This window comes from Patella vulgata, chromosome 2 (genome assembly GCF_932274485.2).
Source record: "Patella vulgata chromosome 2, xgPatVulg1.2, whole genome shotgun sequence".
In the NCBI taxonomy this organism is placed as follows: domain Eukaryota; kingdom Metazoa; phylum Mollusca; class Gastropoda; family Patellidae; genus Patella; species Patella vulgata.
Genome location: NC_065880.2, coordinates 56024269 through 56048785, shown reverse-complemented (window position 1 = coordinate 56048785; position 24517 = coordinate 56024269). Strand labels below are relative to the sequence as shown.

The following is a 24517-nucleotide window of genomic DNA, read 5'->3' as shown; positions in this document are numbered from 1 at the left end:
GGGGGTGAAGTCGGAGGAGAATTCATTGCATATACAAATATCGAATGCTAATTAAATACGGATTATCCACTGCCCACGTCTTTTTCCGTGATTTTTACCTCAGAAAGTGTTGTATGTCTAACTCTTCATAAAAATCATCAACATGTACACCAAGCGCTCAATCTTCGCGTGCAACCTTCGCGTGCAGGTATTCCTAATCGTCGGGCTGTCGATTAGGGGAACCCTTACTTTTTTGTCCTGTATACGCTCCATGAGTGTTTTTCAGGGAATCCAGTATTTTTCTAGTAAGATTAGATATCTCTACTTTCCATACACATGTATACCAAAATTGCCATACTTTTATTGGAAATAACCACCCGATAAATACCTTTCTGGGAACCTATCTTTAAAAGATACCGGCTACAGTACTAATGAATTCGAAACCAGGATGATTTTTGACTTCCCTAGATCAAAAGGAAAACAAAATAACACTTCCTTGATTTTAATGTTCTCTGTAGCAAGACTGCCTATAATGAAAAGCAGACAACTTCTCAATAGCCAATCATATAATGCTGATATTTGCCTGTTGTTTAGTAAAATCATGAAAGACCACCTTAAAATAATTTATCATAATTGTCTTAAAATACAAGAAAGGCATAAGTTTATTAATACCTTTAAGACGAACCCCTTTGTTAGTGTCCATAATTCAATCCCCTCATTTAAGTTTTTATAAATATTGCTTATTATAATCATTTGTATCATACGCAATATTTATATATATATAATCTAAACTGTGATATTTTGATTGATTTTTATTTTTTTTATGTAATTTTTAGTACTGTTTATTTGAATAAAGATTCTAAAGAAAAAAAAAATAGCAAGCCATACAACAAATTACCCCTCAGTAAAGTTATTGTGTATACCCGTAGAACATTGATTACTTAACTAGTAACTCAACATAATTTAAAAAGTTGTTACTTCAATAATTCAGTAGTTTAAGGCTTTGATAGTGGCTGTTTGTTTTGGAGTGATCTGGATTAGGGTATGAGACTATTAAACACCAAATTAAATATTTATATTCAACCAAATGGTACAAATTGACACTTAGTAAAGGAATTATACATATTACCTATACTTTTTATATTAACAGGTATAATAGGTGATTGGAAAAATGAATTAACCACTGACCAGATTGAAAGCATTGATAAAATGGTGGATACTAAACTAGGAAATTCATCTTTGGTTTTTGAAGACAAATGATATAGGTGTTTATAATTTCTAATCTTTAATGAGATACATTTAGTTTGAATTATTAAATAAATTTTTTAATGATTGTTGTTTTATTACATTTAGAACATGAATCTCTGATATAAAAGGATTGTATGAGCTAAAAATATATGGGTCGTTCCATGTCAAGTGGGTCAATTTTCAGAAATTTGGGAAATCAACCTCCTCGAAAAAATCTGGAAAAAATATATGCTAGCAGCAAAAGATACGTCAGGTTGGTATGTTACTCTGAATAGATGTATTGCATAAAACTTGCCAAATGTTTTTATTGTATATTTGTGACCACATCTTCAACTTTACCTGAGCAATAAGGCTCCTTCCCAAACCCAAACACAGAATTGAACCCAGAAAATGTTCTCAAAAACGTAACCTGACTTCTGAGATGGTAATGTGTTCTCCGTGATTTTCATGTAACTCATGCTGCATGTGATGTTCACTGGGTCCAGCCCTATAAAATGCACCCCATACCTGGTTCCAGCCCTATAAAATGCACCCCATACCTGGTTGAATCATTTACACTACAACGTCTGAAGCATGCCATGACTCACAACAGCTCAGAGGAACCAGGCTCTTGGAAGACTCGACGCTGGCAACACGACCCAAGCCATTGCCAATCATTTCCAGGTCAATGTTCGGACCATCTACAGGCTTCAGCAATGCTTTCGGGCCACCAACACCACGGATGATCGCTCCCGAACTGGTAGACCAAGGGTTACCACAAGGCGACAAGACCGCCATGTTGTGCGACAGCACGCGCAGAATCCTTTCACACAGGCATTTGAGACAGCACGTCAGAGAGTGGGAACACACGAAAGACCCATCAGTACCGATACAGTGCGCCGACGTCTCACCAGAGAGAACATCCATTGCCGTAGACCTTACCTTGGACCGATCCTCACCCCTCGTCATCGACGTGAACGCCTACAGTTTGCCCAACAGCACCAGAACTGGCGACACAGGCAATGGAGAACTGTTCTGTTCACTGATGAGTCGGTATTGCGTATCAACTGCAGATGATAGGACCAGAATATGGCGTTGACGTGGCCAGAGTTATTCTGACCGATGTGTCATGGAACGAGACTCATGGGCAGGTCCAAGCATAATGGTTTGGGATGGAATCGGCCTGAACCAGAGAGTGGGTCCTGTGGTGTTCCAAAATCTTGGACCAGGGAGAGGTGGTGGCATCACAGCAGTGCGCTACATCGATCAAGCTCTCAGACCCCACGTCATACCACATTTCGCACGTCATCGAAACGGCGTTTTCCAGCATGACAACGCCCGTGCCCACACCGCCAGAGTTACTCGGGACTTCCTACAGTAGAACGTTGTCAACGTTATGCACTGGCCAACCCTTAGTCCAGACTTAAACCCGATTGAACATATTTGGGATGAAATTCAGAGGAGACTTAATAATGTCGTACCGAGACCAAACACAGCCGATGGAGTGGACCGTATCTAGGGAACTGTTTGTCGGATCACGCTAAAATTAGGAATACCAACTTTTTCAGTCATAATATACATATAAACCAAATTTCAGCAAAATCGAAGTGATACGGTTTAACAAGAATGGTTTTAACATATGCCCGTGCCCACACCGCCAGAGTTACTCGGGACTTCCTACAGTAGAACGTTGTCAACGTTATGCACTGGCCAACCCTTAGTCCAGACTTAAACCCGATTGAACATATTTGGGATGAAATTCAGAGGAGACTTAATAATGTCGTACCGAGACCAAACACAGCCGATGGAGTGGACCGTATCTAGGGAACTGTTTGTCGGATCACGCTAAAATTAGGAATACCAACTTTTTCAGTCATAATATACATATAAACCAAATTTCAGCAAAATCGAAGTGATACGGTTTAACAAGAATGGTTTTAACATATGTTAGAGACATTAGTACAAACTATAATTCCACCAAGTTTCAGATTTTTAGCTGCTCATCTACCGAATTCAATCGGCTCGAAAATATGATAATTGACACAGATTTGAAAAAATCAGAAAAATATCTAGACGGCATGGGACAAGAATGGCTTTAAGATACGTTGGAGACATTAGTACAAACTATAATCACACAAAGTTTCAGAATTGTAGGCGCTCATCTAACGGGTTCTATTTGCTCGAAAATACGGGTGGACCGTATCTTTGGAATCGTTAGTCGGATCAAGCTAACATTTGGAATATCAGCGTTTTCAGCCCTAATAAGCATATAAACCATATTTTAGCAAACTCGAAGTGGGTAGCCTACTGTTTAATTCATTGGGTGATAATTGACATAGATTGACCCAAAACACAGATTTTAAAAAAATCGAAAAAATATCTAGACGGCATGGGACAAGAATGGCTTTAATATACGTTGGAGATATTAGTACAAACTATAATCACACAAAGTTTCAGAAGTTTAGGTGCTCATCTAACGGGCCTGACTAATCACCAGAATTCACCGGAATTCATTTACAATCACCGGAATTCGCATATAATCACCGGAATTCTCTTCGAAAACCCCCGATTCCTCCCACAAAACTAATTTATTTTAAAGTGCACATAAGATGGGGGGAAAATCTTTTTAATGCGTGTAGCCAGTGGTTACTATATTCTCTTTACGGAAAGTTCACGCCAAGCTGGTTGAAATTAATTCAGCTATCTTCACTCAAAATAGACTTCCCGTAAAAACGACTTTGCCAATTATCGAAAACACTCTTAATCCCCTCAGATGCCAGTGACGTCACAGCGACCGAATGCATATTCGGAATGTTTATACCTTAATTACCTTTATACAACCGGCGTGTCTATTCTTTAATGCCTGAAGGATTCCTTAATCCCCCTAATTTAATTTTAAAAAATTGACTGCGGAATAATTTGTTTTGTAATTCATTTTAATTTAAGATCCAATTTAGAGTGCCTACAACTTTTAAACTTTGAACTCTTAATTAAATTTTTACAAAATGGAATTTATTGGACGAAAACTTTTAATATGTAAATAATATACGGCATGGGACAAGAATGGCTTTAATATACGTTGGAGATATTAGTACAAACTATAATCACACAAAGTTTCAGAAGTTTAGGTGCTCATCTAACGGGCCTGACTAATCACCAGAATTCACCGGAATTCATTTACAATCACCGGAATTCGCATATAATCACCGGAATTCACTTCGAAAACCCCCGATTCCTCCCACAAAACTAATTTATTTTAAAGTGCACATAAGATGGGGGGAAAATCTTTTTAATGCGTGTAGCCAGTGGTTACTATATTCTCTTTACGGAAAGTTCACGCCAAGCTGGTGGAAATTAATTCAGCTATCTTCACTCAAAGTCGTAAAAATAGACTTCCCGTAAAAACGACTTTGCCAATTATCGAAAACACTCTTAATCCCCTCAGATGCCAGTGACGTCACAGCGACCGAATGCATATTCGGAATGTTTATACCTTAATTACCTTTATACAACCGGCGTGTGTATTCTTTAATGCCTGAAGGATTCCTTAATCCCCCTAATTTAATTTTAAAAAATTGACTGCGGAATAATTTGTTTTGTAATTCATTTTAATTTAAGATCCAATTTAGAGTGCCTACAACTTTTAAACTTTGAACTCTTAATTAAATTTTTACAAAATGGAATTTATTGGACGAAAACTTTTAATATGTAAATAATATACAGGTCCAGCTATGTTGTTTTTACTGCGAGCACTTCGCTTTTCCACATAAAGTGTAGTGTCGTTAATATCTGTCTTTAATTAATCTATCCGACTATAAAAGTTATACAGACATGGGTCATAAATTAATTTACACGTTGGTGTTAGCAGAGGATGTTTGTGGGATTAAGAATGTTGATTAGGTAATTATCTTTTTTTTTACACCGGCCAGATCAAAGACATCACTCTAAGTGGAACGTGTGCGTAATACCTCACGAACGAATTAATGGTAGAATCGTACACACACATATTAATTGAATAAAATAATTAAGTTTTACTCATCAGTTGTTTATAATTATTATTTACCCAATAATTATTGCTCACCGGTATTTTTGTAATGAAGTAGCCTCGTATTATTTGTTGATTGGCGTTTAAACATCATTTAATTGATGGATGAATAAACGTTTGATATGATTATGTTATAATGTCTAACATCGTTTATCTTTATAATAAAAGTATTTTACAATTGCATTGACAGTTTAATCACTCACCAAACGGCACCAGGAACTCAACGTATGATCCCGTGCAATTTTCGCGCCGAAGTTTAACCTCATTTACTACACCCGTAGTACATGGAACGGTAAATGGAAATACGATTCCCAGCGTTGATTGGCAGAGAAATCAGTGCGATCTATTGTACATGTTATGCATAGTCATCGGAAAATTCCATATTCACTGTAAATTTCAAATGGAGTTACGATAAAAGCTGTTCTTTATGTATAGAAATGGTTATTATTATTATATATAGCTAATAATGAATATATCAACAAATGACTGACACCATTTGTATTTCTGTACTTAAGTTTGGGATATCAAGTATTACGGGGTTATCCAAATTACCGGTAAATGCGCTAATTTCTTGAGTCATCTTCATTTGACATGTGGCCTATTTAAACAAAGGCAGCTTAAATTGATCTACGGCATGATACGGCATTTTAAATTCACTCTAAAATATTCCAATCACAAATGTCTAATCTATACCAATCAAAGATGATAATTCGGTGATTATGATTAGGCCAGTCACGTGGTAACTGGACGGTCAATCGACGCTTGTCAACTTGCCGTGTGTATTGATAGTGCTATATTGTACAGACAGTGAGATATTGTATAGATAATGTATATCCTATGTGTAGTGCCTGTGACGTCACCAGCCAATCAACTGGATTAAGGTAGTAATTGAAAAATCGAAAAGCGTTTTGGCTTGTTGGACACTTAAACGTTAACAGCCGACTTAATTTTAATCAGATTGGTGTGAACTTGCCGTAAAGTTGATATAGTAACCATGGGCTATACCTACATGAAATTTAGATTTTTGATCTTAAGTGGTCTTTAAATGTATAATACATTATAATGTAACGAATTACTATTTTGATATCTCCACAGGAATCGGGGATTTTAGAAGTGAATTCTGGTGATTATATGTGAATTCCGGTGATTGTAAGTGAATTCAGGTGATTAGTCTACCCGCATCTAACGGGTTCTATTGGCTCGAAAATACGAGACAATTTTCGAAAATTTGTGTCTAAAACCCTATTCGAGGCCAATTTTTTGGGAATCTAGTGTAGACTGGTGCGTTCTCATACGTTTCTTATGTAGTACCACCGGCAATCTCTGGAAAGGCCAAAATATGGGTCTATATCTATTACCCTCTAGCCCCTACAGCACTACAAAATCCAAAAGATATAAAATTACACCAAATTATTTTCGGTTTTCATGGCCAAGTAGCATGCAAACCCTACCAGTCATCGGTCATCTGATTGCAGATTCGTAATCTACACACAAAGTTCTCTAACGCTACCAAATTTGGACTGTATATCTTGACTAGAAAGGTAAAAACAGGATATCTGAAACTCGAGTAAATTATTGATACATATTTTGTTTCGAAAACTTATCGGTAACTCATGAAACTCAAATGCCCGTATCTCAATCAATTTTTAAGCTAGGCTACAGACCACAAGTTTTGTACAGTTTCTAGTTTTTCAAAATTTTTGCATGTACAATAATATATATATTTTTCCAGATTTTTTCGAGCGGGTTGATTTCCCACCCCAGGCCCACTTGACATGGGATGACCCATATTTAGGTTATTGTTGTGGTTATTTCAAACGACCTATTACACCAGTAACAAACAATAATATGTTAAACATACCTTATTATGCAAGAGCTAAATCTGATTATTGCAAATCTTTATTTAGGCTTCAGATGTCATAGAAATTATAAATTAGATCTTTATTTACACAACAAGCACAAAATCAACTCTGTAGACCCACGGATGGCTTGGATTCAGCTTGGATTTAAACGGGATTTCATTGACTGATTTAATTTTAAATGGCATCGTGAGTGGAGATTAACCGTTACGTTGACGTCATACTCCCGGATCGAGGCTAAATGATAGAGTGTACGAAGCGAGGCCGCTGTTGAGCGATGCCTTAAGAAATGACATCTAAACTGTTTAAAGTGCAATAAACTAAACACAGATAATGACAAATTATACAATTCCTGGAGACCGTGTGATGACTAATACAGACGGACAGGTCTTCTGTCTTAATAATATCAATAAAAATATTTTTATTTCCCCACTACTGCAATAGGCACAACACCACTGGTGTAGCCTATACCTATAGATTTATCATAATTGTATTATAACATTATGTCCTATATTCAATTGACTTAAAAAGTAAGAATGAAAATTTACCCTCTCACTCATTTTGTCCAATTGTTATAAAAATCCAAAAAGGTAAAACACAAATTCGGATATGATGACAGCAGACAAAAGACAGCAGGGATTATGTAGGTGGAGTTAACGCCTGTCAATCAAACGATCGGCCATGCTAAGAATCGGTGAAGATGTAATTCAATCCCATTTCTAGTCAAAAATTACACTGGTGATAACTATGTTCAGAATAAAGTAATTTGACTGAAATTTTCAATATATTCTTCTTTCATCATCTATTTTTGAAATGTTATAGCAAGAATGGCTAACTCCTTATAAAAATCTCCCATAATGTATCTTTAAATGATGATGACTCTTTTCTTTTATCAGCAGAGAGACATTGTTCACAAAATTAAGGAGATTTTGAAAATAAAAGACTTGAATATTTGCGGAAATGAAAACAATTATCTTCCATTTAAAGATTGCCATATAATTGTATCACAATATATTGTTTAAGCAAAATGTTGGCTATATATTGATTCAAGGGTATATTTCTACAGCCCTATAATGGATACACTTTTCAGTTGATATGACATAAAAATATATTTTAATGTACTTTATTATTTTACAAATCAATATAATATGACAGACAGTAGGAAAAGGCAGCTTGAATTTCTTATTGTATACAGGTGTAGTATAATATTACATTTACTGTTGTTTTACTTTTATTTATATATCTTCCTTATCTCTATTATCTATATCTAAACACAGTTTTAAATAAATATTTAATGGTATTGTTTTCCTCGACAATAGACTATTGTCTATTGATTAAGTAACATAGATTAACATAAAAATGTTTAACAATACAAATGGATCAAATTCAATATTCACAAAGATACGGCTGGATCCCAGGAAGGGATGGGAGCATCAAGTGTCCCTTCTTAATTCACAAATTTGTATTATGTTTGACTTATTAAAGAAAGTATAGTGATATAACAATACTTAGTATAATAAATGTGCAATATGTCAATGATTTATGAGCAGCATTTGTTGGGCAGCGTTTTTCAGTATTCTCAGTTTCAAACTCTATTCTACCATCAAGACCTTGTATAATAGGGGAAAACTTCTCTAAGTATTTGTTAAATACAGTAGCATCCAAATCACCTGAAATGAAATGAACTTAGTTCAATTGGATCATCTTCATAATATGGTCCATGTCAGTATGAAAGTAAAATGAAATGGGTTTAACGTCCTACCATTCTGCACCGACTGGGACAATGAATACTGGTGTAGGCCTTACAGTGTGCTATGATGAAAATTTTGTTGGACAGCAGCACTACGGCCTACTTTTTTCGAATTCCAACTGTCAAGGGAACTTTTACGTACATGTTAGTGTGTACACAGGACCTCGGTTTTTATTCCATCCGAATGACTAGACACTGCCCTTACCAGGCTCTGCGTCCTGCACCGACTGACAAGAGGAAACCCTACTGCAAAAATCTGGGGAACTTTTTCAACCAACAGTCCATCAATCAGGGACCGCTTTTTATATGCCCACATTTTCATGTGTAGTATATTGTCGTCGCCCCTGTCCATCCGTCCGTTCACAATTGTTTGTGAACACTCTAGAGGTCACAATTTTTATCCGATTTCAACAAAACTTGAAATATAGGTTTATCACCCTAAGATCTTGGTTCCGTTCGATATTGGCATGTATCGGACTGTAACTTCATGGATTATGGCCCTTGATTGTACGAAAAATCACGTTTTTAGCTTGTGAACACTGTAGAGGTCACAATTTTTATCCGATTTGGTTTAACTTGAAATATATGTTTATAAGCCACAGATCTCAATTCCTTTCGATATTCGTGCATATCGGACCATAACTTCCTGAATTATTGTCCCTGATTGTACGAAAAATCGCGTTTTTAGCTTGTGAACGCTATAGAGGTCAAAATTTTTATCCGATTTGAAAAAAACATTTGAATATATCACCATCACACCCTAAGTTAGAATTTCGTAAAAATCGAACCAAAACTGACAGACAAAATGGCCGTGCCTCGTAGTCAAATAGCGCGTAAAAATATGGTATATCAATGTTGTTAACCCTCTAGAGGTCACAACTTTCTTTTGATTTTGATGAAACTTGAAATGTAAGTTTATAACCCAAAGATCTTGGTTCCTTTCGATATTCGCGCTTATCAGATAGTAACTTCCTGAATTATGGCCCCTGATTGTATGAAAAATCGCGTTTTTAGCTTGAGGTCCCTCTAGAGGTCACAACTTTTACCTGATTTAAAAAAAATGTGTGAATATATCACCATTACACACTAAGATCTTGGATCCCTTTGATAATCGCAGATACCCGAACTTAACTTCCTGGATTACGGCCCCTGATTGTTCGAAAAATGGCAATTTTAGCTTGCGGATTCTCTAGAGGTCACATTTTTTTTTCCGATTTTAAAAACCGTTTAAAGGAGCTAAATCGCTAATTACAAATAGACATAAATGGGTCACAACGTATATAATAATGTAATATGAATGTAAATAAACTGATTTACATTCAATCGTTTCCGTTTTTACTCTAATTTCAAAGCAATTATGTTCGGCGAAATACGCCAGAAGTCTCAACCGAATGGCAATCTATAGCGTCTGGTTATTCCAGTCTACCCGGATAGTATTTATTGCGCATGCTCCCCAGATAAGAATATGGGGTCACCGTTTGACATGACTTGTGGAATATGTCTAACCTCGTTCTTCGAGTCGCTTGTTACAAATTGCGCTGTATCAATCGTAAAATGTTTATTTTGTCCTAAATATTGGATATCAGAAGCCTATCTTTTCCCAGTAAGATCACAACACTAATGTTGATTAAAATTGACAAATAATTTGTGTTTTCATTGTCAAAGGTTTTAGATGATATTGAGTTAGAGACTTAGCTACTTTAAATATTTCACCATTCCACCATAATGAAGGTTGAATTCGAATCAAAATGAAACTGCCCAACAAAATGGCCGCTCTTTGTACACAAATTTTGTAAAACTGCAATACGAAGGTTGTTGACCTTCTAGAGGTCACAATTTTTATCCGATTCTGATGAAACTTAAAATATATCGTTATATCCCAAAGATCTCAGTCCCTTTTGATATTTGCGCATCTGGATTATTACCCCTGATTGTACAAAAAATCCTGTTTGTTTTTAGCTTGTTCTCTATCCATCTCTTGCAAAATGCGGGCGTATCCTGCCTGGCAGCCGCTGGTTTAGTGAGCCATTGCAGGCCCCGACCATAAAATGAGAAACGTCCATTATATATGTTCTAGCTGCAGGGCCTATTTTAAGGTTTTATTGCCGAAGCACGGTGTCCGGAGGTGTTTTTTTTTTGTTTTTTGTTTTTTTTAAATGGGTATTTCCCCCTTGGATTCCGACAAAATTTCCAAAACGTGACTCACGATTTCCCACACAGGCTCAATTTAGCTTCTTCCATCACCTTTATCAGCTCTATTATGTCAGAATAAACCTGCTGAAATTGTGACCAATTAGTCGTGACCAAAACAAAGGCCCACAAAGTGGAATAAAATCTTCCTGAATTATCAATACACTTACACTTTTACATTTACAACCAAACAAGCGATTGCCATATACGATACCTCGAGATGAACAAGGAACTGTGAAAAACGATAGAGCTCACCCTCTCATTGTACCCATGCCTTACATCGAATATGGACCTGTAGCCTATATCGCGTTCACATGGTTTTTGCAAAAGTTTGGTAACTCTAGAACGGAACGTCATGAACGCTGAATATCGATGGGGTTTGTCGTCTCGTGACCCCAATTTTGCACAAAAAAAACACGGTTAAAACGATAGCCTCCATCGCTTCCACAAGATTATTGAGGGTGCTTAACTCCAGAACTGAAGGTCGGGGAATGCTGATTATCGATAGGATTCGTGCTCCCATATTCCCAATTCATCACACTAGAAAGCTCACAACCTTTGTTACGCTTTGTGTATGCAAGGCCATAACCCAAGCAGTTGCACCAAAATCGAATTACAACCAAGATCTTTTGATCCTCAACATCTAAAACGGGTAAAATAGAGGCACAAATTAATGTGAAGCTGTGGCTGTATAAAAATTTACATATTTTACAGATTTGAATTTATAGCTGCGTAGCCTATCGGTATCATTGGCAGTCCAAAAGCAGATGAACCGTTACTGTAATCTGCAGCTGACTACTTACGTCATCAACAGCTTTATTTTTAGTCATTTTCATACAAAACACGAAATTTAAACGAAATCAAACGCAGTGACTGACTGACTGATGATAACAATGATTGCAAATTGACACATGCTTTAAATATCTTCATGCAATCTTTTCAGATTCACAGGAATACATACCATCTTTTCAAAGCACGAATTTATGATTCTCGAAGCACGTCCGTGCCTAGGTAACAAACCTCATCTCTCAACCCTCCGTGTTTCCAGATAAGAGTTGGCCCTATTAACTCCAACGTAGCAAATGCGGGAGCGATTCGCATCCGGCATTAGTAAACAAAATTGACAAAATTTTTCATCAAAACAACGATTGATTATTGTTATTTATAATATTTCTGCCACACCCAACTACAATTAAGCATATAATCCTACCTGACACGGGTACAAATCCCCTCTTTTTAAATCAAGACGACACTAGATTGATTTTTCCGACATTTTAAATTTTCGTCTGTAACACATAAAGGCGGGGCCTCATGTGCAATAGCCAATCAAAGTACTAATCTGACCAGAGTTGCGCAGTAGTAATATGCCGTAATTATGAACATCCGAATCAATTTTGATTTACTTTATTGTCAATATTTGCTGATAAATGAATGTTGTTTCAGTAGATTGGACTGCCTACGTGTAATAAGTACTAATAGTATAAAATTAACTTATTTTTAAGATGGTGCATGCATTAATAAAGAAATTGAGTTTGGCACTTGGAACTAAAGGCATCCAATCGTAGCTAAAAACAAGTACATCAGTATATCTCAGCGTTTTTAGTTACGTTCTCGTAGCTAGTTCGTGCCTATATGTACGTTAAAATTGGTCCTGTCTAGCTGTAGGTACCAGTAAACATATGCTCAGTGAAACACCCCCAGAATGGATAAAGAGTGATAACATGTAGGAGAACACATCCGAAATATTCAAGTGGAATAATTGAAAATTGTATCTACCCTTTTCAATGTGATTCATTTTATTTTTTACAATTACGTCGTAAGCATCGCCGCCATTTGCCACAAAAGCCGGAATAAGTATGCTGTAGACTTTGTCTTCATTAAGATCTTCAAATTCTGGAACGTCACATTCTATGCACTGGACTTTAACACTAATAACACGTTGTCCTACAGGTTTATATACATTATATTTTACTCTTAGACCTGAAATATTAATACAAACTAGCTCAATCAGCTTCAATACCAATATATAGCCACTCCCCCAGAATTTCATACTTGATTGACTGGGCAGCGCTATGAAACCAAACAACCTCATTTGAAAAAAAGTCTGAATAAGACCATATTAAAATTTGGTTGAAATCCATCGATTTCAATATATTATGCACCAAAATATTTTTAATAACCATTTATCAAACGACGTATGTTCCAATAATGTGATTTTTTGTACAATCAGGTGCCATAATGCAGGAAGATATGGTCCGATATGCGCGAATATCGAAAGGAACATCGGATAAAAATTGTGACCTCTAGAGGGTCCACAACCTTCGTATTACATACTTTTACACAATGTGCGTATAAAGAGCGGCCATTTTGTTGGGCAGTTTCATTTCATTTTTCCCGAAATTCGAATTCAACCTTCATTATGGTGGAATGGTGATATATACTCTTCAAAAAAAGTAGGGGATAATCAGAAACAATACAAAACTGCGGAAATGCACTGCTGTTTTTATTACAGGTAACCAGTGTATGTTAATAACATGCCAATTGCCTACACATGAACATAAACAGTTCATATGGGCGACTTATCTGACGGCCCTATTTCACTCGCAAAGAGATACACTGTCAAAAGTGAAAATGGACATTTTTGATTTTTGTCTTAATAATGAGTAATTGCTCCACAATTCCTCAGATATTCAGCAATTCGTTGTGGCATGCTCCTAATCAACCGTCCAATCACGATTTGGGGCAATCTGACCCACTCCTCTTGTAGTGCCACGGCCAATTCTTGCAGTGTTGTCGGTTGACGTTGACTTCGACGAACACGTCTCCTGATCAACTTAAACGTAACACACTAAAGCAATGATACGCTAAACAGTAAATCTTATGCAAGAACCGATAGGTAAGCAAACATGGATAGGATAAACCAACAAACGTCAGTTTTCATCAACCCTTCCTTGAAGTGTCAAATTTGACAATGAACTCCTCCCACGTGTATGGCGCTATTGCGTGTCGAACATGCAGCTCAGTGGTTCTGTTGGGGCGATAAGTTCTTCATCTGTGAACATACTCTCAAAGCATGTCAAGTGTCCATGACTATTTATCATATCCCCAACTTTTTTTGAAGATAATATTTAAATGGTTTTTAAAATCGGAAAAAAATTGTGACCTATAGAGAATCCGCAAGCTAAAAATGCGATTTTTCGAACAATCAGGGGCCATAATCCAGGAAGTTACGTTCAGATATGCGCGATTATCAAAAGGAACCAAGATCTTAGTGTGTAACGGTGATATATTCATACGTTTTTTTTTAAATTGGATAAAAATTGTGACCTCTAAATTTTGTACAATCAAGGGCCATAATTCAGGAAGTTATGATCCGATATGCGCAAATATCTGTGGGTTATAAACATGTATTTCAAGTTTCATCAAAATCGGATCAAAATTGTGTCCTCTAGAGGGTCCACAGGGGTGGCCATTTTGTCCGGCAGTTTTGGTCCGATTTTCACGAAATTCGAACTTTACCAACATTACGGTGTAACAGCGATTTTTGTAAATCAGATAATAATTGTAACTTCTAGGGGAACCACAAGCTAAACACACGATTTTTGTGACATCTAGAGGGACCACAAGCTAAAAATCTGATTTTTCGTACAATCAGGGGCCATAATTCAGGAAGCGGCTATTTTGTCCGTCAGTTTTGGTCAGATTTTTGTACATGATTTTTCGTACAATCAGGGGCCATAATTCAGGAAGTTACAGTCCGATATGCGCGTGAATATCGAAAGGAACCAAGATCTTTGGGTTATAAACTTTGGGCCCTAATCCATGAAGTTACGGTCCGATACATGCCAATATCGAACGGAACCGAGATCTGACCTGTAGAGTGTCCACAAACAATTGTGGACGGATGTCCGGAAGTCCAGACGGACAGGGGCGACGACAATATACGTCTACATGAAAATGTGGGCGTATGAAAACGTGATTTTTCGTACAATCAGGGGCAATAATTCAGGAAGTTACGGCCTGATATGAGGGAATATCGAAAGAAACCAAGATCTTTGGGCTATTAACTAACATTTCAAATTTCAACAAAATCAGATATAAATTGCGACCTCTATTGGGTCCACAAGCTAAAAACCTGATTTTTCGTACAATCAGGGGCCATAATCCATGAAGCTACGGTCCGATACATGCCAATACCGAAAGGAACCGAGATCTTGGGGAGATAAACCTATTTTCAAGTTTCGTTGAAATTGGATAAAAATTGTGACCTGTAGAGTGTTCACAAACAATTGTGGACAGACGGACGTCCGGGCGGATAGGGGCGACGACAATATACGTCCACATGAAAATGTGGGCGTATAAAAATAACCCTAATAAAGCACATCCTTCCAAATTTGGTCAAACTAGCGGCCAAGCATATGTCATAAGCCTTATAATTTTGAAGGAAACAAATGATGAGTGTACCATTGTTGCCTGTGTAGTACTATCGGACTTCTTTTATTGTTGTGTTTGTTTCTTCGTGATCGTAACAAGACTACAACTTTATTGCCAAGTTGTAATGGCTTTGAAGGTTTCCCAATAATAATGGCTGCTAGGAATTTCTGAATGAGCTCTGATCCAACTTGCTCTACACCCTAATTTATACCCCCTAATTTCTGCAGGTCTTCGATAACCTTGACGTTAATTTCCATCCCATATATGGAATAAACCTCTTTATTTCACACGACTAAGGAGGAGACATTACCTTATTTGGTCTACCAACCATAGGTCAATAAACAGCCAGAATTTGATGGATATCTTGTCAATGGTTATGATTTTACCAAAATATCACTGCTTTTTATATATAACTATATATTCATGTTCATTAAGTACATGTGATTTGGCTTTATAGACAGAGTGAAGCAACAATTTTGCAAAGAACCAAAATTGTCTCAAGGACCAAAGTGTTACACCTGTTAGGATTTTAAGCTATGTTAAAATCAATCTAATTGACAAAACATGTATGCTACCACTCTTAAAGGAAGTTTGCACAATATTTTATTACTTACCCGAGAACTGAAGAAATCGCCCCGCTAAATCAGGTCCATATAGTGACACACTATGTTCTAAAGTAGCTTTAAGATGGACACCTTTCATATCTAGTCGATCAATCGTGTTTCTAAAGGGCATAACAGTCAAAACTTGTTCAATTGTGATGTCTCCTGCAAAAACAAAACCCCAAACCAATTAACATTATATTGTTAGGCTGTCCAGATAAGCACCAAAGGCTTTCCTATTATGATGTATTAGGATACACTTACATTTTGATCCAATTTTGATGAAACTTGAAAGGCATGTTTATAACCCAAAGATCTTGTTTGCTTTCGATATTTGCGCCCCTGATTGTACGAAAGATCATGCTTTTAGCTTTTGGTCCCTTTAGAGGTCACAATTATTATCTGATTTACAAAAACAATCGAATATATCACCGTCACACCGTAATGTTCGTTGAGTTCGAAATTCGTGAAAATCGGATCAAAACTCTCGGACAAAATGGCCACCCCACCCCTCGTACGCAAATAGTGTAAACATCTGGTATATCAAGGTTGTGGACCCTCAAGAGGTCACAATTTTGATCCGATTTTGATGGAACTTGAAATGCGTGTTTATAACCCACAGATCTTGGTTCCTTTCAATATTTGCGCATATCGGATCGTAACTTACTGAAACATGGCCCTTGATTGTACAAAATTTAGAGGTCACAATTTTTATCCGATTTAAAAAGAAACATGTGAATATATCACCGTTACACACTAAGATCTTGGTTCCTTTTGATAATTGTGCATATCTGAACGTAACTTCCTTGATTATGGCCCCTGATTGTTCAAAAAATAGCATTTTTAGCTTGTGGATTCCCTAGAGGTCACAATTTTTTTTCCGATTTTAAAAACCGTTTAAATATATCACCATTCCACCATAATGAAGGTTGAATTCGAATTTCGGGAAAATTGAAATGAAACTGCCCAACAAATAAAATGGCCGCTCTTTGTACGCAAATTGTGTAAAAGTATGTAATACGAAGGTTGTGAACCCTCTAGAGGTCACAATTTTTATCCGATTTTGATGAAACTTAAAATGTTCCTTTCGATATTCGCGCATATCGGACCATATCTTCCTGGATTATGGCCCCTGATTGTACAAAAAAATCACATTATTTTTTTTAGCTCGTTCTGTGTCCAACTCTTGCAAAATATGGGCGTACCTTGCATAACAACCGCTCGTAAGTAGATTAGAACGGTCTGGTCATTTAATAATTTAATTTAGAAATAGGGAAGCGAGGCTAAGCCTCGAATAAACCAGTACCGTGGTTACGACAATAAACAATCAATGCACACCTCTTGTCAAAACTACAAACAGTGATAACTTGGCTCAGAATAAAGTAATTTGAATGAAATTTTCAATATATTCATTTTGCATTATTTTGGAACTATTATCGCAACAACGACCAGCTCTTTCAATCTGATTAAAATAAAACACAGATCCTATTTCGTTTCGTTTTTTATAGTTCAAAATTTCGTTTTACTTGTCTTCACAACACTAGGACCTGGAAGACTTGTTATATAACAGACGTTCTAGTTGATGTTAGGAATTAGTCAATGACACGGTCTGTTACGGCGAGTTCTTGGCGTGCTTTGCATGGAACTGTGGGTAAACCTCTAGAAACGTCAACGCTGGTTGATTGATCAATGTTTGACGCCATCGGGTCAAGAGCCGCTCGTATGACCCCTGACGCGACCTCCCAGTACACCTGGTCAGATCTTCATGTAGTGTAGGCCATCGAAAGTAAAAAAAACAAAACGAAATATAGATCTGTATTTGAATCAGATTGGCTCTTTATCTAAAACTTACATAATGTGTCTTTAAACAGGTGGAAAGACTGTGAAATGGTCCACGAAAAAACAAAACAAAACAAACGTACATGCTTCAATAGCCTCAGTCATTTGTCAATGAAGATCTATCAGCCACGTAGACAAATAAGGCTGAGAGTGCGCTGGGTCAGGGGCGGATTGGGTAGCTCTTGGCTCTCGGATCAACTATAGTTTCCTTGGGGCCTCACTCCATCGCCGTGAAGAATACGTTACATTACGAGAAAACAAAACCAGATTGATTCACCTTGACCACATCCGGCGGTCCTGCGCCCGGCACTTTATCCTTGTAACAGCTACAATTTATTTGCATTATAATACAAATCTGCACAATACTTTTTGTACCTTCTAACACGCAAATACATAATTTACAATCGTATGGCGAACACCTTTTAGTTGGGATCGGCATAAATGTTCTTATCATACGAAAAGCACCTTACCTTGTTCTATTGGTGATCGGATACCACCACTATTCATCAATACTATTGATACATTATTCCACGTACCATTCGCCCGCTCATTTAAATTATATCTTAATATGCCATCAGTTATAGCATTACCTATAAGATATTTATATACAGTGAAACAAATATACAATCAGTTGTAGCATTACGTAGTGTGTGTGTAGGCAATATCTATAAAGATTACAGAAAAATTGTCCACCTTGTGCCCTTTAGCCTTCCATTAATTGGACTGCCTGTTTAATGGGCAATTATGTAAATTAAATAATTAGAGATCATTCACACATTGGCGTGCACGTAAAAGATCCCTTGGCAGTTGGAATTCGATATAAGAGTAAGCCGTAGCGCCACTGCCCGGGCAAAATTTCCCTCATAGCACACTGTATTGCGTATGCTCGTCTTCATTAGCCCAGATAGGAGCAGAACAGTAGGACGTTAAACCCCATTTCATTTCATTTCAGAGATCATTCAAATTGCTCTATATTAGAAAAGATGTATAGTATACAGTTAATGTCATTCCATATCGATTTGGGTTATTATATGGGACATTTCAAATAATTTGTTCGCGCCTATTTCATTCCATATCGATTTGGGTTATTATGAGGAACATTTCAAATAATTTGTTCGTGCCTATTTCATTCCACACAATATCTAATTGACGGTAAAAGGTTAGTATCTGTATAACCCTTATTTGACCTCTAAATGAAATAACCTACAAACCCAAGCTAACGATGTTCATGTGGTCGACTTTTGTTTTATAGATAAACTATAGGCGGGTGACGGCGACTCATTGAGTAAGGCACTGGCTACCTAACCAGCAGATCCGTGGTTCGCCCCGGTGTTGGCCGAGAAAGTTAACCGGGATTTTCCAGTGCGATTTCCTGTTGTCAGGGCTTATGAATTGATATTTTGATCCTTTTTCGGGTTGTTTCTGGTGCTTTTGGATTCCTGGGAGTTGTAATCAGAAAACTGTCCATTTCCATTATTTTACATTTTCTACCCTGCTCCGCGGCATGGTTTGAAAATAAAGTATTTTTGCACGAAATTTGCGACACAACTTTGAAACCGCCAGTAACTCATTGATTAGGCTGGATACCAAACTCGTGAACCTGACCGGACCCCTTCCCTTCCACTGAATTCCGTCACATCATGCTGCATCATTGATCGAGCTCTGGACGACATGCGAGTAAACTGTGGCCAATGACCAATGTGAGAAAGTGCTGATTTCATTGACTGTTTATCAATGTTTTTTATCTAATTTTTCCTGTAGTCCTAGCAGTGGACACCTTGATGTAATAAATATCTTATCTTATCTTATCTTACCTAGATTACATTCGTCTTTACGACAAACTTTAGAATCTCCTTGTAATAAAACCCTTGTTTCACCAACAACCGATTTTTTAAAATGTTGAATCTCTTGTTTCCATGGCCGCATTTCAACAAGAGTGGCATTATCTGTCAAGAAACAATAGAAAAATTAACAACAAAACACATACTTATGGAAAACAGCTACTAGTGTATTTAAGGCGACGTTTCGTAGAATATTCTCTCAACGTTATCAAGTTAATACAGTAAAACAGGTATGAGGCAAATACAACATTTCCAGAAATTTGCTGGACTTAAACTTCAGTCTGTTTACAATCATTCCCCAAAGTTTCAATTTTCTTGGTCGCTTTGCATAAAAGCCATGCTCTTTCCAAAATATGCTCCAAATGGCCTCCGTGGCGTTCGGGGGCAAACTTGCTTATGTCGCACAAAATTGTCAATTACTCAACACATTCCTCTTTGGGGATTTACCAGATTATCTCAAGGATAATGTGTACCAGAACAACCCTCTAAAGATTGGTGAAAATTGACAATTTTGCGCGACGTGTGCAAAGTTTGCCTCCAACGCCACAGAAGATGACTTTTATGCAAAGCGATCAAGAAAACTGAAACTTTAGGGAATGAACGTACACAGACTGAAGTTTAAGTCCAGTAACAAGAATTTTTTTATGGGTTCTGTTTTTTTTGGAGGGTCACCCTGTAGTTTAATATTCTTGGTTTTGGCTGGTTACCCCAACATAAGTTAGAATAAAAGTAATTTGTAACGGTTACCTTTTGGTATGGAGGAGTTTAAAAGAATAGGGTTTCCCATCCATGTATTCACGTTTCCATCATCATCAAATTCTACATGAAGAAATCCCAAATATTTTCCATAAGCATAATCTTGTACACATACAGCCTTTTTACCACTGGTTTTAGTTACGACAAATGGGTAATCCCCATCTTTTTTCTCATTTGACGGTTCTTCACCTAAAAAAACAAAAATAGAGGCTTAATATGAAAGCAGCGGTTTGTCCGATATATCGGGCAAGAATTGAGAAATGTGCCCCCCTTCCCGCCACCACTGCCAAACAATAAAATAAAAATCATTTAGAATCAGAAGGTCCGAGACAATATTTTTGCTCATTTAGGTGCATACATGTATAGGAGAAGAGTCGAGTGAGAACAAAATTGCGGCAATGCTTCGCAAAACAGTTACAGTATGCATTGATTGGGGGGGGGGGGCGTCACTGAAGCTTTTGCCTTGGGGCCCTGCCCCCCTCCACCCCGTTCTGGACACGCGCCTGATCTTACGCCTGGGATTATCAGTCAGTGGGGAATTTTGGGAAATATGACGTACACTCGCAATAGATAAAAGTCTATTCTGAGCTGCATTATCATAAAGTCTAACTGACCTGTATGAACGATATTAATTGATGACCTATATTTTCCATAAATACTGTTTTAAAGGGTCAAATTTTACATGTTTGACACTGTAACCACAATGGAGGTTTACCTGAATACAAGAAAGTATTAGTATGTCCACCAACAACAATATCAATATCTTCTACTTCCTCCGCTATACGTTTATCTTTTGTAAAACCCGCATGTCCTAAAGCTATAAATTTATTCACAGTTGGGTGACTTCCTTTAATAGTCGCCACTTCATTTCTCACAGACTCAACTTCATCGTTAAATATCAATTTTCCTGAGAAGAAAAGGCATATGTATAGGTATAAAATATTTGGGTTACAATTCTAATTTTGAAAAACACTATTCCTTTCACTTATGTAAAAGATTAAAGTAGTCATTTGAGAAATAAATAGCTAATGGAATATACTTAATTGTTCGTATTAAATTCCTATACAGTATTTCGAAACTTATAAGGATTACATTATAAGCTTGACGGAACGGGTTACTTATTTCAGTTATTAATCACCTTCAGACAAGCGTGGATTTAAGCCCCCCCCCCCACCATGAGACCAAGTGAGCGCCCCCGTGAGACAAAGTCCCCTCAGGCCCAGTCCAAAAAAATTAAAAGCTCAGTTGCATATCTGAATTGCCTAGTGTTATAGCCACTGCCCCTAAGGTTCACATAAATTTAATAACAAAATCAATAACAATCAACTTAAATAAAACTGCTTTCCGGCGGGATAACGACTAGCGAACAACTATATAGGCAATACGATCTATGTTCTACCGGAACGCTTAATATTATAGCCAGTATTTTGTTAACATTCATTGTGGGGTGGGATTGTGGGTGGCGCCGTAGATTTGGGACCCCCACCCCCACCCTATTCACAGCTTCTAGATCCGATACTGCCTTCAGATCATCAATTAATTTAAAGATGAACATAAAACTGGGAAATAAGATGGACATAAGGAGAGACAGGAAGAAGGAGGCGGGTGGTGTTTAAAGGAACAAGGGATTGTAAAATCCAAAGAAAGAAGAAACTTAGTCAAATAAAACATGGTAACAAGAAATAAATCATTACTAGATGACGTGCCATAACCTAGACTATCAAACATTTTCCAACATAATTTATAAAGGAAACATTCTACTACTGGTCGACTGGCTGGCGAAACTTTTGTGCGAACAAATGAAAGCATGCACTACAAATTATTGCCGTAAATATCGCGCATTATTGAAACTGTTCGTGAATTGCATTAAAGCGAGAATTTCAAATTTTCTAAGAATGTCAAAACATAATTATTTCTATGTCTTTAGCTCAATAGGTTATCAAATCACTATTATACGATCATGGGCATTATTTCCCACCCTTAAAAATCTATGACACAGGAAATAACAACACAATTACCTCCCCTGTTTTGCTATTGAAAACATGGGGCAGCCATTTTCCAACGTTGGAATTTGAAGTTAAAAATGATATTTTTGCCAATTTCTCAGCTGGCAATAGCGAATTATAGGATTAATAGGATTATTCTTTAACAAGGTAGGACTGTTTATGGATACCATCTATTTTAAAGTAGCTAAGTCTCTAACTCAATATAATCCAAAATCTTCAACATTGAAAACACAAATTATTTGTCAATTTAAATCAACAATGATGCTGTGATCTTACCGGAAAAAGATGGGCTTCTGATATCCAATATTTAAGACAAAATAAACATTTTACCATGGGTACACGAATCGTGTACCATAATGCGTTTCAGCCCCAATTCTAGCAAGAGACTTGAGGAACGAGGCTAGACATATTGCACCAAACCAAACGGCGTATGTAAACTGGAATAACCAGGCGCTAGAAATTTGCATTCGATTGAGACTACTGGCTTATTTCGCGGAACATAACTGATTTGAAATTAGAGTAAAAACGGAAACCATTGAATGTATATCAGTTTATATACATTCATATTACAGTATTATATGAGTTGCGACCCACTTATGTCAATTTCTAGGTCCCAAATGTTAGCGATTAAGCTCCTTTAAGGCTTTATTTTAATACATTTTAAAAATATAACTTAAAAATTTGCAATTGCAACTTTAAAGTATAGTAAGGCTTAACTTCTCTCAGTGTAATGGGTATGTCACCATATTTAACGGGATTCAAACCCCAAGGACTAGATAGAAGAAAAGGCGAGTAGTGTGGCAACTTTAATCCATGTCTCGAGAAGATGGAGGGTGTCTATAGCTTTATGTGTAATTGCGGGGTAGGGGGTGTATCCTATACCTTAATTTTTAAACTGATATTTTTTGGGGGAAAAGATGACAATTGTAAAGATCAGTGGATACCTCAAGTTCAAGATAAACGAAAGCATCGCTAACGCTGCAATATACGTCCACTTTCCAGCTTTGATTGATATGGTACTTTTTAAAATGAGGGGAATGAAATATGAAATGCCTGTAATATGATCAGAGGCAAAGAAGGCTAGGCGTTGGGTTTGTTTTGCCAAATTTACAGACAAAATACTAATAAAAAAGCGGGTGTGACACTTCCCCAGGTAGTTGCTGTATTTACGGTATAAGGAATAAATATGCAAAGTTCCAAGATGATCCATTCAGAATTGCAGCATGTAGACGATAAATATAAAAAATGGGCGTGGCTCTGCCCGTAGGGGGGTTGGATATGGAACCAATATAAATAGGTATCACCCTGTTATTGAAATGACAACATCAATAGCTGCCGTCCTTAGGGTATAAGGAATAAGTATACCAAGTTCCAAGATAATCCATTCAGAATTGTAGCCTTTGGGCGATAAAGGCAAAGATTGGACGTGGCTCTGTCCCGGGGGGGGGGGGCATTCACCAAAATCAATAGTTGATGCCCTTAGGCTATAAGGAATACATATTCCAAGTACCAAGTTGATCCATTCAGAATTCCGACCAGTAAACGATAAACACAAAAATTGGGCAAGGCTCTGCCCCTGCGGGTCCGGACATGTAGTTATCGTCCTTAGGCTATAAGGAATACATATCCCAAGTTCAAAGACAATTCATTAAGAATCGTGGCCTGTAAGCAACTGCCAGAAACACAAAGACAATGGGCCCCTCAGGGTTTGGCAATCACCAAAAAACACAGGGGGAATCCTTAGGGTATAAGGAATAGGTATGCAAAGTTTCAAAGGGATCTGTTAAGAATTGCGGCCTGTAGGTGACACAAAAGGCAACCAAACATTGGCCGTGGTTCTGTCCCAGGGGGTCGGGCATGCACCAAAAATAATAGAGGTCAGCCTTAGGGCATAAGGAATAAGTATAAAAAAGTTTTCAAGATGATCGATTAAGCATTGCAGGCTGTAAGTAACATACAGATACACAAAAAGAAAATGGCGTGGCTCTG

General features: G+C 37.1%; 2 protein-coding genes across 3 annotated transcripts in view; one reads left to right on the top strand and one right to left on the bottom strand.

Moving 5' to 3' along the window:
* LOC126811207 (sulfotransferase 1B1) overlaps nucleotides 1–1313 on the top strand; it is an 88581-nt gene extending 87268 nt beyond the window's left edge. The window contains exon 6 of the mRNA XM_050536779.1: nucleotides 1130–1313. Within this exon, the coding sequence (XP_050392736.1) occupies nucleotides 1130–1239 (110 nt within the window). The 3' untranslated portion in view covers nucleotides 1240–1313. The remainder of the gene's footprint in view (nucleotides 1–1129) is intronic.
* A 5821-nt stretch (nucleotides 1314–7134) lies between these two features.
* LOC126811187 (snake venom 5'-nucleotidase) overlaps nucleotides 7135–24517 on the bottom strand; it is a 59747-nt gene continuing 42364 nt past the window's right edge. For both annotated transcript variants that reach the window (XM_050536749.1, XM_050536750.2), the window contains exons 4-10: nucleotides 21238–21429; nucleotides 20514–20711; nucleotides 19740–19871; nucleotides 18396–18515; nucleotides 16099–16251; nucleotides 12827–13030; nucleotides 7135–8780 (exon numbers count right to left, since the gene is read on the bottom strand). In XM_050536749.1, the coding sequence (XP_050392706.1) occupies nucleotides 8590–8780; nucleotides 12827–13030; nucleotides 16099–16251; nucleotides 18396–18515; nucleotides 19740–19871; nucleotides 20514–20711; nucleotides 21238–21429 (1190 nt within the window). In that variant the 3' untranslated portion in view covers nucleotides 7135–8589. The remainder of the gene's footprint in view (nucleotides 8781–12826; nucleotides 13031–16098; nucleotides 16252–18395; nucleotides 18516–19739; nucleotides 19872–20513; nucleotides 20712–21237; nucleotides 21430–24517) is intronic.